At 33.6% G+C, this 12,113-nt stretch overlaps 1 protein-coding gene across 1 annotated transcript in view; it reads left to right on the top strand.

Annotated features, from left to right (window-relative positions):
- The window catches only part of STXBP5L (syntaxin binding protein 5 like), a 360,126-nt gene that overhangs the window by 151,761 nt on the left and 196,252 nt on the right, over positions 1-12,113 (top strand). Inside the window, exon 8 of the mRNA XM_039248873.1 lies at positions 10,098-10,181. Coding sequence (XP_039104804.1) covers positions 10,098-10,181 — 84 coding nt within the window. The remainder of the gene's footprint in view (positions 1-10,097; positions 10,182-12,113) is intronic.

The raw sequence follows: 12,113 nt of genomic DNA, 5'->3' as shown, positions 1-12,113 counted from the left end.
AAAAGAAACACAAAAACAATAAAGAAAACAAATGTTTATTTTTAAGATAGTATGAAAGGGGCAGTGAGAGATGGAGACAGAGGATCTAAAGCAGTCTCTATGCTGAAGGTGGAGGCCCCAGTTCAGGGCTCAAACTCACCAAATGTGAGATCATGACCTGAAACAAAGTCACTCTACTGACTGAGCCACCCAGGTGTCCCTAAAATTGTTTTTACTTGTGACAATGTGTGACAACTAAGCCTGATAAAGGTTGCACAAAAATAAAACATGGATTTTTGAATTTATTAATATCAATGGAAAAGTCTTAAATAAAATATAGGACACAGTCTCCAACACAATTTTCAAAAACAAAACACTTTTTATTCAGGGTATGCAAAGATGGATACTATGAGAAAATCCATTAATATACTTTATTGTTAACAGATCTAGGGGAAAATATTAGGATCATCTCCATAGATGCTGAAAATGCCTTTTGAATAAAATTTAACATCCACTATATTTCCACTTTTGATAATGGAAGATAATCCTATTTCAGATCAGTCCTCCCACTGAGAACTATAAAATCTTGATAAAATATTTTTGAAAATCTGTTTGAAGACACCAGATAGTGGCCAAGGCAGCAAAGATTTCTAAGTTCTTGATTCTAGACAAAGAAGTGCAGAAATACTCTTCGAGTGATTTTCCTATTTGAAAAGAATGGCTAAGATATTTAGTAACCAAACAGAAAGTTATTGGCTGAGAGGCTGAGCAGAGTTTTCTGCCAAAAATAAAAGTCCCTGATAATCACTCTAAAGTGTGGCTCCGAAGGAATATGTCCTACAAGTAATGTTGAACTGGAAATATACCAGTCCTCTGAATGACTGTGAAATTTTTAACATTATCTGAATCCTTTTTGGGGTTAAGCTGATCTGCATTAGTCTAACTGACTGACAAAGTAAAAAGCCATTTATGGAAGAAGAAAACATCACTCAGAGCCTTTATTTATCACTACATTTCTCCCATACTTAGCCTCTATACTTAAAGTAAAAATAACATGGTGTGTAAAAGAATCAGAAAGATCAGGGGTGCCTGGGTGCCTGGTTAAGTGACTGACTTCGGCTACAGCCATGATCTCACAGTTTGTGGGTTCGAGCCCCACATTGGGTTCTGTGCTGATAGCTCAGAGCCTGGAGCTTGTCTTCAGAGTCTGTCTGTCTCTCTCTCTCTCTATCTCTCTCTCTCTCTGACCCTCCCCTGCTCATGCTCTCTCTCTCAAGAAATAAATAAAACATTTTTAAAAAAGAATAAGAAAGATCAAAATTTACCAGAAGCCAAGAGAACAGACTAGAAGTAGAGACAGACCACCAGGAGATTCTATAGCAGTTATCAAACATAAATTTTTAAGTCAAACTTTAAAATGAGTGTGATTGAAACTAAAAATGATGGAGGTTTTAGCAGAGAAATGAAAAGTACAACAGAGAGCAGAAAAAACAGATGAAGAAAGAATTAATGACCTGGGAGATAGATCAGAAGAAAATATCCATATGAAAGCATGGTAAGCCAAAAGGATGAGAGCATTTGGGACATAATGAAAAGGTGGAATATATGTGTAATTAGACTCCTGGGGGAAGAAAAAAAGAATGAGACAGCAGTAATATTTGAAAAATGAATGGATGATAATTTTTCAAAGTGATGACAGATATAAAAAATCTGAGATGCATTACAGACTCAAAGCAAACTTAACAAAAAGTTAACTTCACCTAGATATATCAGAAACAAATATAATAATCTTAAAAGCAGAGTGTAGAAAAAATAAGACTAATAGCAGACATTTTAACAGAAAAATAGAAAATGAAGACAATTGAGTGATCATGTGAAGGTACTGACAAAAGCATCCATAGAAAAAAACCCTACGCAATTCTATGCTCTACATAAACACCCTTAAAAAGATTGTCATGAAATTACAGCAATTTAACATAATTTGCAATAATAAATAGCAAATCTGCTCTAATGAAAAAATAAAATGTCACAGATTTTGTCTGGAGTTCTCTCTTGTCCAGCAAGAAAGCAGATGAAGAATTGAATACGAGAGAAGCTAATGTCTGACAGCTCTGAGTGAGGGTCCTTGCTCCACATTTATTAGGATCAGAAGGCTTACAAACGTGATGGATGTCCAGAAAGAGACAATGAAACAGTGATCATTAACTCAAGCATAAGAGAAAGGAGATTTTAAAGATGTGCAGTGTTAGGGGTTTGGGTCAATACAAAACAAAATCCTGGCACTGAGCAGATGACTGTTTCCAGCAGGCACCAGGAGTCATTTCTGTTTATCTTAACTTGCCTGGGGGATAAGAAGAGTATGTTACCTCAGGGTCAACAAGGCACCTCTCTTTTGCTAATTAGCTCCAGGCAATTTCACCGTACTGCCATGGTCTGTTACCCTGTTTACCTTTTCTCAGATGCTTTCATCCTGTGGAAGCAGCTTTCTGCTTTTGTTCTATGCTGGGGTGCTTTCAGCCTTATTCTCAGATACTTTCTTCCTAAACCTTGTTAACCCATTGATGAAAGCTCAGAGAATTCCTAAACTTATTCCCCACACTAAAGGAATTCTCTAAGGGAATGAAATTGATTGTAAAAGAAGAGAGATGTAGGAGCAATAAAGAAAAAATATGGATATACCTAGGGAATATTTTATAACAATAATAATAGCTTCTGGGAGTGTAATATAATTGAGAAATAATATATAGCTTAAAAATAGGCCAAAAGTTGGGATGAAGTGTTTAAAATTCTGAGGTCCTTATAGCTTCTAGAAAGTAACATAAGTACTAATTTATATTATAGTTTGGTAAGTCATGGAAACATTTTATATTCATGTGGGTAACACTAAAAGAATAAATATATTCTATATCTGGATACGCCAATAGAGTAGAGAACAGAGATAACAAAATTATTAAAGTAAAAAAGGAGGGCACCTGAGTGGCTCAACTGGTTGAGTGTCTGACTTCAGCTCAGGTCATGATCTTGTGGTTTGTGGAAGCCCCATATCAGGCTTTGTGCTGACAGCTTGCAGCCTGGAGCCTGCTTCAGATTCTGTTTCACCCTGTCTCTCTGCCCTCCCCTACTCTCTCTCTCTCTCTCAATATATAAATAAATATTAATCAAATATATATTTTTAAAAGCATAAAAAAAAGGTAATATTAAACAGATGGGGCAAATATAAAACAAGTAGACAGATTAGTCCTAAAGTATGACAGCAATTATATTAAATGTAAACAGGCTAAAGGATAGTAATTTTTAGACTGTGTTAAAACAATGATATGTTGTTACAAGGACATATTTTTAATATATTTTTAAATGTTTAATTTTGAGAGAGAGAGATAGAGCATGAGGCGCAGAAAGGGAGAGGGAGACGCCAAATCCAAAGCAAGCTCCAGGCTCTGAGCTGTCAGCACAGTGCCCAATGTGGGGTTTGAATTCATGGACTTCAATATCATGACCTGAGCCAAAGTCAGACACTTAATCCCCTGAGCTACCCCAGGCACCATTACAAGGACGTGCTCTAAACTTAAGATTATAGAAGAGTTGAATGTAAAGAGAGATGGAAGATATAACATATAAACCCTAAGCGAAAACAAACACACAGATAAAACTGGTATAGTTATGCTAATATCACACAAAGTAGATGCCTTAGTTCAGGTTGCTATGGCAAAAATACTATAGACTGGATGACTTAGAAAACATTTATTTCTCCTAGTTCTGAGGCTGGAAAGTACAAGATTAAGGCACTAGCAGATTTAGTATCTAGTGAAAGACAAATTTCAAGATGGCCATCTTCTCACTTCTGTGTCCTCATATAGAAAAAAGGGGGAAAAAAGCTTTCTAGAATATCTTTCATAAGGGCACTGCTCCTTTTCCTTAGGGTTCCACTCCCCTCTTTTTTTAAGAGAGCACAAGAGGGCGGGGCAGAGAGAGAAGAGAGAGAGAGAATCTTAAGTATGCTCCACGCCTGGCATGGAACCCAGCATAGGGCTTGATCTCACTACCCTGGGATTGTGACCTGAGCTGAAATCAAGAGTCAGATGTTTAACAGACTGAGCCACCCAGGCACCTCTGAGGTTCTACTTTTAAGACCTAATCACTTCCCAGAGGCTCCACTTTCTAATACCACCACAAATATATAAGAAGCAAAAGTAAACAGGGGCACCTGGATGGCTCAGTCAGTTAAGCGATTAAGTGTCTGAATTCAGCTCAGGTCATGATCTCGCGGTTCATGGGTTTGAGCCCCGCATCGGTCTCTGTGCTGACTGCTTAGAGCCTGGAGCCTGCTTTGGGTTCTTTGTCTCCCTCTCTCCTCTCCTGTTCCCTGCTTACACTCTGTCTGCCTCTCTCTCTCTCTCTCTCTCTCTCTCTCAAATAGGTAACATTAAAAAAGCTTTTTAAAGAGAAACATAAGTAAGCAAATAAAGAATTAGTGAGGATTAAGAAAATTTGAACATGATTGACTTAATTGACATATTATAGTACATTACACCCAACACCTGCATACCATAAATTATTTTCAAGTATACATGGAGTATTTACCCAAATTGTATATTTGCTGAGCCATAAATTATGTTTCAAGAAATTTCTGGGGATTATAATAATAGTATATTCTCTCATCCCCTGCAGAATTTAGCAAGATTATCAATAAAACATAAATAAGAAATGTCCTAAATGCTTAGTAACTAAACACTATACTTCTGAATAGCATATGTCAAACAAGAAATCAGTATTGAAGTTAGAATATATTTTAAGTTAAATTACAATACAACATACCAATACAAATGATATGTTAAAACTCAGGAATGAAGCTAAAGCTGTGTTTTAGAGGGATATGTATAGCTTTTGTTGCATTTATTAAAAAAGTGAAGAAAAGCTGTAAATCAATTATCTTAATATTAAAATCGAAAAATAGTGAATTAAACTCAGAGAAAGTAGAAGAATGATAATAAAGATGTGAAAGGTTAATTTTATGTGTTAACGTGAGCTGAACTGTGGGGTGCCCAGATATTTGGTCAAATATTATTCTGGTGTTTCTGTGAGGCTGCTCTGGATGAGATTAACATTCAAACAATTAGACTGGGTAGATTTCTCTCCCTAGTGTGAGTGGGCCTCATCGAATCAGTTGCCTGAATAAAGCAAACAAGGATGACTTTCCTCTAAGATAGGCTGACTACTTTCAAACTGGGGACATCAGCTCTTCCTGGATCTGGAGCCTTGATGGTCTTCAGATTGGGATTACACCATTGATTCTTCTAGTACTCATGCCATTAGATTCAGACTAGAACTACATTATTGACTCTCTGGGTTTCTAGTTTGCCAACTAACCTTACCATTTAACCCTTCCAGACCTGTCAGCCTTCATAATCGCATGAACCAATTCCTTATAATCTCTTTCTCTATAGATACATCCTACCAGTTCTATTTCTCTAGAAAATTCTAATAGAAAATGTGACAGCAAAAATTAAACAGAAAACAAAAATGTAGTATGTTAGAAAATGAAAGTTAATTCTGCAAAAACACTAATAAAACTGATGCATCTCTGGCAAGTCTGATCAAGAATCAAAGAGAAGGCACAAGGGCACACAATCTATTTGCATTCATCCCAGGAATACAAAATTGTTTTAACTTTTCAAAATCAATGGAATTTGCAAATTAACAGAAATATGGAGAAAAAAGCATATGACAATAAAAAGATAAATATTTGATAAAATTAACCTTCCCTTTGTGGTAAGTAAAAATTTCTTGTTATACCAGAAGAAAGGAACTCTATTATTCTGAACTTTATTTACCCAAAAATATGAAAACATCCTCCTTAATGGTGAATTAATGTTTTTCTTCTGCATTCAGAAATAAGACAAAGATGCCTATCATACACCTCTTCCATTGTGCAGCTATTGACAATATTAGTTTAAAAAAATGAGAAAGAATTGGGGGTTTCATATGTAGGTTTCAGAAATAAAAATTGGTACAACCACTTTGGAAAACTGCTTGGGAATATATATTAAAGTTAAACATATTATTACCCCATGAATCAGTATATACCTTGTATAAATTCATATGCATATTCACTGAAAGACATATACAAGCTTATTTATAGCAACATTACTATATTACCTGTCAAATGAATAAATTGTTACGCTGTCATACCCAAACAATGGAATACTATTACAATAGTAAAATTGAGTGAATTACTGCTATAAATATCATGTTCAAAAGTAGCAGCAGGACAGAAAAGGATATTTAATATATAATTCCACTCATATAAAATTCAAAAACAGATACTGATAACCTATAGTGTTAGAAGTCAGTAGTTACTTTTATTTTTTATTTTTTAAAAAAGTGCATTTTATTTTGAGAGAGAACATGAGCAGGGGAGGGGCAAAGGGAGAGGGAGAATCCCAAGCAGGCTCTGTACTATCAGTGTAGAGTCGTACGTGGGGCTTGATCTCATGAATTGTGAGATCATGACCTGAGCTAAAATCAAGAGCCAGACTCTTAACCAACTGAACCACCCAGGTGCCCCAGAAACCAGTAGTTACTTTTAGAACATAAAAAGAGAACAGAAATGTTGGCTCATTAAGGGTATGAAATAGGTTTCTGAGTGTCTTGTAATATTTATATTCTGTTTCTTCTTTTTCTATTGTATTTTTTGATCCAGGTAATAGTTTCAAAGGTATATTTACTTTATAATTCATTAAATTATGACACATCCATAATTTCTGTGCTTTTCACTGTACTTCAATAAAAATATTTATTAAACACGTATTCCTGATAAAAGAAACTTATTTAAAAATGAATCAATTCATACTCTCTTAGCTATATATCTTAAATATATAGAGAATCTAGGATCTAACTTAATAGGAAAATACTATTTTTGTGACCGGGGTGATATTCATGTTTTGGTGTGGTCAGACATAATTGGAGATTGATCTTGTCTTGATTCATCATGATCAGAGAGTGATATTGTCAGATGTCTCTTGGGTATCAGGAGCTGCTTTCCTCTTTTACAATTCTCTAAGTGATTCTAATATTTTTCATACTTATTATATCATAATGTTGTATAGTTATCTCAGTAATGTATGACATTTTGAAGTTAGGCAGTTTATATTTTGTGATTTACTGTGGCTATTGCTAGTAATGTTTTGTAAACAAAAAACTATTCAGATGTTTCTATGAAAAAATATAATAGCATTTTATATTATTATTTCATTACATTTTAGATCTCAAATTTTGAAAGATTATATTATTCATTCTCTTGCTAAAGTGAGGTTTTATGAACTCTTTAGACTGACAAACCTTCTTTCCATAGATTCCATAGTTAATGATACATCATTTTCTATAGTATGCAAAAAGAGTTGTTGATTTGAAGTTAAAAGGCATCTTAGTATAATGTTTATGATGTTATATAAATTTTAACAAATATTTTTAAACTTTACATTTACTTTCAACTTTTTAAATTTAGCTAGTTATGTCATTTATTTTAATTTAGTATGTAAAGCTCAAATTTTTTGTAAGTCAATTTTAAAATTTACTGTATATGATTTAATTTACTTTATATGATTTAATATTGAAACCTTTTTTATTTTAGCCATTCTGACAGGTGTAAGATGATATCTCATTGTGGTTTTGATTTGCATTTCCCTGATGATTAGTGCTGTTGAGTATCTTATGTGTCTTTTGGCCATCTGTATGTCTTTTCTGGAAAAATGTGTATTTAGGTTCCCTGCCCACTTTTAGTCAGATTATTTTTGGGTATTGAGTTGTATAAGTTCTTACATTTTGGATATTAACCCCTTATCAGATATATCATGTGTAAATAATTTCACCAATTCAGTAGGTTGCCTTTAAAAGTTAAAATAGAAATGCGATGACTGGGTGACTTAGTTGAGTGTCTAACTCTTGCTTATGGCTCAGGACGTGATCCCAGCATTGTTGGATTGAGCCCCACATCAGGCTCTGTATGTGGAGCCTGCTTGAGATTCTTTCCTTCTCTCTCTGCTCCTCTCCCTAGCTCATCTTTTCTCTCAAAAAAGGAATGAAAGGAAAGGAGAGGGGAGGGGAGGGGAGGGGAGGGGAGGAAAAAAGAAAGGAAATAGCATATGACCCAAAAATTCTACCAGTGGGTATTTACTCAAAGATAACAATTACACTAATTCAAAAAGATATGGGCACTCCTATGTTTATTGCAACATTATTGACAATAGCCAAGATATGGAAGCAGTCTATGTATCCATCAATAGATAAATGGATAAGAAAGATGTGATATATATAGACAATGGAATATTATGTAATCATAAAAAAGATGAGATTGGTACATTTGTGATAACATGGTTAGACCTAGAAGGCATTATGCTAAGTGAAAGAAGTCAGACTGATAAAGATAAATACCATATGATTTTACTCATATGTGGAATCTAACAAAGCAAGTAAATAAACAACAAACAGTATAGAGAACAAATTGATGATTGCCAGAGAGGAGAGGGGTGGGAGATGGGCAAAATGGTGAAGGGGAGTGGGACACACAGGATTCCAGTCATGGAATGAATAAGTCACAGAAATAAAAGGCACAGCATAGGGAATGTAGTCAATGATAGGGGAAATAGAGTTGTATGATGACAGATGGTGGATACACTTGTGATGAACATAGCATAACATATAATGAAGTTGAATTACTATGTTGTACACCTGAAATTAATGTAACATTCTGCATCAACTGTACTCAAATAAAAAATTTTAATTAAAAACTAAAGTTAAAAGTAAAAAGTAAAACCTTTAAACATGTTATAGCTTCAAAAATATACATTTCATGACTTGATATTTGAAACTTTTAGGTTTCCTGTTAAAACTAACTCATTTATTTTTGTCATTTTTTGTGTCCTATTATAAAATGTTGTGGTAAGTGATTAGGTCTCAGGATGCGATATAGGAGTAGCTTATAACCACCACTCTATTTTCTGTTTTTACCACTGATGTTTAAGATTATTGAGGAGTGCCTGGGTGGCTCAGTCCGTTAAGTGCCCGACTTCGGCTCAGGTCATGATCTCACGGTTCGTGGGTTCGAGCCCCGCGTCCGGCTCTGTGCTGAGAGCCAACCTGCTTCAGATTCTGTGTCTCCCTCTCTCTCTGACCCTCCCTTCTCACTCTGTCTCTCTCTCTGTCTCAGAAATAAAACATTAAAATTAAAAAAAAAAGAATTATTGAAACATTTTTATTTACTGTGTAAGAATTTTCATCAGAAAAATACTACTACTGGATTTTAGTAAAATCATATTAAGGCAAATTTGTGGAAAATATTATCATTATTTGAGCCCTGGCCTATTTTTATCCTTCCTGTTTTTTTAAATTAATGACAGAGTAAATTTAACAGAATATAACTAAAAATAATCACTTAGAATTATATGATAATAAAAATCAGCATGGCTAGCAGTAATTAGCAGAGTGAATTGAATATGATCATATACTATTGAATATGATCATCTACTAATGATTATCCGTTCTCAAATACTTCTGTTTTAATATAAAGATAGGTATTTTGTTGTCTTTATTGATTTTTAAATAAATATCAACCATTTTTAATGATGTGAATCTCTAGAATACCTTTGTGTACTTTTTAGGGTTCATAAATCACCAGTTTAAGATATATAAGTCAAAGAGAAAATAGGATTTGATCTAAAGAAATTAGAAACCAAATTTGTGTCCATACTTTTGAAGTGCATAGAACTGAATGGTGTTAAACTTATCTCATTTCATCCTTTATTTCATCTTTTATTTTTGTTTTTTCATTTTCTATCTCATTTTTCTTTGTTCCAATTTTGTCATTTTTTAATGTTTACATGTTTCCTCAATTTCTCTTTGGAACGAAGCAGATTTCATTGGTAAATATTTTATATTGAAGTAGAGTTTATTTGCCATTTTTTTAAATGTAGGAAATCTATATTCAGGCTCTAGAAAAAATGATATTCTAAATAAAGTTGTGTTTTACAGTATTTTACTTTATTGTATTAACATTAAACTTTATTTGGATCAAGTAAAATTAATGTTAGAATTACAAAAACAATTGTTCTAATATTTTTCAGCTGCTGATAGGTTATGAAAATGGTACTGTAGTATTTTGGGACTTGAAATCTAAAAGAGCAGAACTGAGAGTTTATTATGATGAGGTAAGTGATTTCCATTAAAGATTTGAAAAGGGTATTATAACTTTGTGCCTGTTTTCTACTCTAAGCTTTGTACAATCCGATTTTTATCATCGGGAAACTGCTTGGTTCTGACCCAGTGCCTCATATTGCCCGTTGGCATTTGCACAAGTTTTAACTCTGGGTGGTTCTCCTGAATGAGAATTCTGCATTGACTGACTATTTTTGGGTCCCTTTTGGCATCTTATGTACATTGATGCCTAATATCTATCCTTTTCCTTCTTTACGTTCCATGGTTAGATCTTTAAAGACATTATTCACAACTTCCTTAGAAAATTATTTTTCTGTGGCAAAAAATTTAAGAGGTCAGTTTGAAAGCCCTTATCATACAATACTTGCATTCTCAGAATAAAGATTGATTTTCTAAATATTATATTTAATAATAAGAGTCAGTACGATCTTGAAGAAAGTTTTATTGTACATAGTTGAGACCTTGAGGTTTTCATTTAGAGAGAGGAATGAGCTGCTGTTTATCAGGGAATAGACTGCATTGATACTCTAGTTGTTTAAAGATTGATTCTATTCCATTGATGATTTCCCCTTTCAGAAGAATCTAACATGAAGATAGATTGGGGCAAAAAGTGAAAAAGGGTAATTATCTCTTATAGTTGTGGGAATAAATGTGATCATGTAAACTCTCAATTCAGTTTTAAAATGATAAAGTAGGGAGAGTTAGGAGGAAAATACAGGCCAATAATCACCTGCGGGTATCACCTGCACTTAAATGGGAAGAATGCAGAAGAATTTAAGACAATGCTGAGATAAATAGAAAAATAAAAAAAAAAAAACACATTTCTTCATGTTCTACCTCCTGTCCTTTCATAACAGTTGAATTTTTAAATTTGATGCTTAAAGATAGAGGCTGTTGGCTATTTCATAACCACACACACCCCCAATTCCTTTCTTAGTGATTCTGGCAAACTAAGATTTTATGGCATATACAAGATAATTGTCATAATGACATAATGAGTTCAGAAGTACTCAGTTGTATAATTTGGTCATGATTGGTGAAAGGTACTCTGGCAGGTGATGTTATACAATTATGCTCTGTGTGATGAACTTCTAGTGCATCTTGAATCATAAGGAGAGAAGGCCCTAGGGAGTTAAGCTAGATTTTTCTTTTGTTAAATACATAAAATATAAAAATGACTCATAGCTCGATAAAAGTACAAATATTATCTAAGTATTTAGCCAATTGGAAATAGAGTAGGCCGTTGAAAAAGGAAATCCAGAGCAAAATGCTGAATCAGCTACTTTTTTATGGCCTCAAACAGTGTAAAAGAAAGAGTTCTAACCTTAAAAAGTGAGCAATAGTAATTTTTCAAAGAAATGTTCAAATCAACATTAACAGTGTTTAAGTCAGTAGAGTACTAGACTACACCTACTTTATGCCTAAAAGTCATATTAAATATTGACTTACACATACATATATATACATATATACTATTTACTTTGATGCATAATTATATATCCTATTATTTAAATGGAGATAGTTATATATATCATTTTACTGCCAAACTTTTAAAACTTTCCTCAACACTTTACCTCTCGTATTTAGGATTCACTTGTAATACTATTATGAAATGATTTCTAATAAGTCACCAATGATCTCTTGATTAGTTAAATAGTGACTCCTTCATAGTCTTTCAGGTTTCTCATTAAACCTTAATATTGTTTCTTTCTTAGTCTGTGTCTGTCTACATTTTTCACCTCTCCTTCCTCCATCACTTCTTTCCTTAGTTTTCCTTTAAACTATAGATACTCTTCAGGATTCTGTCTTTACCCTCTTCATTTCTCACCCAGTTTTCATTTATAGTCAGGTCTTCTCCCATCATTTCAAATATCAATTTTATGTTAATAAATTTAAAATCGATGTATCTCTAATCCTAACGTTTC

Source organism: Hyaena hyaena, unplaced genomic scaffold (genome assembly GCF_003009895.1).
Source record: "Hyaena hyaena isolate Hyena2069 unplaced genomic scaffold, ASM300989v1 scaffold_321, whole genome shotgun sequence".
Lineage (NCBI taxonomy): Eukaryota > Metazoa > Chordata > Mammalia > Carnivora > Hyaenidae > Hyaena > Hyaena hyaena.
This window is presented reverse-complemented; position numbering and strand designations above follow the sequence as displayed.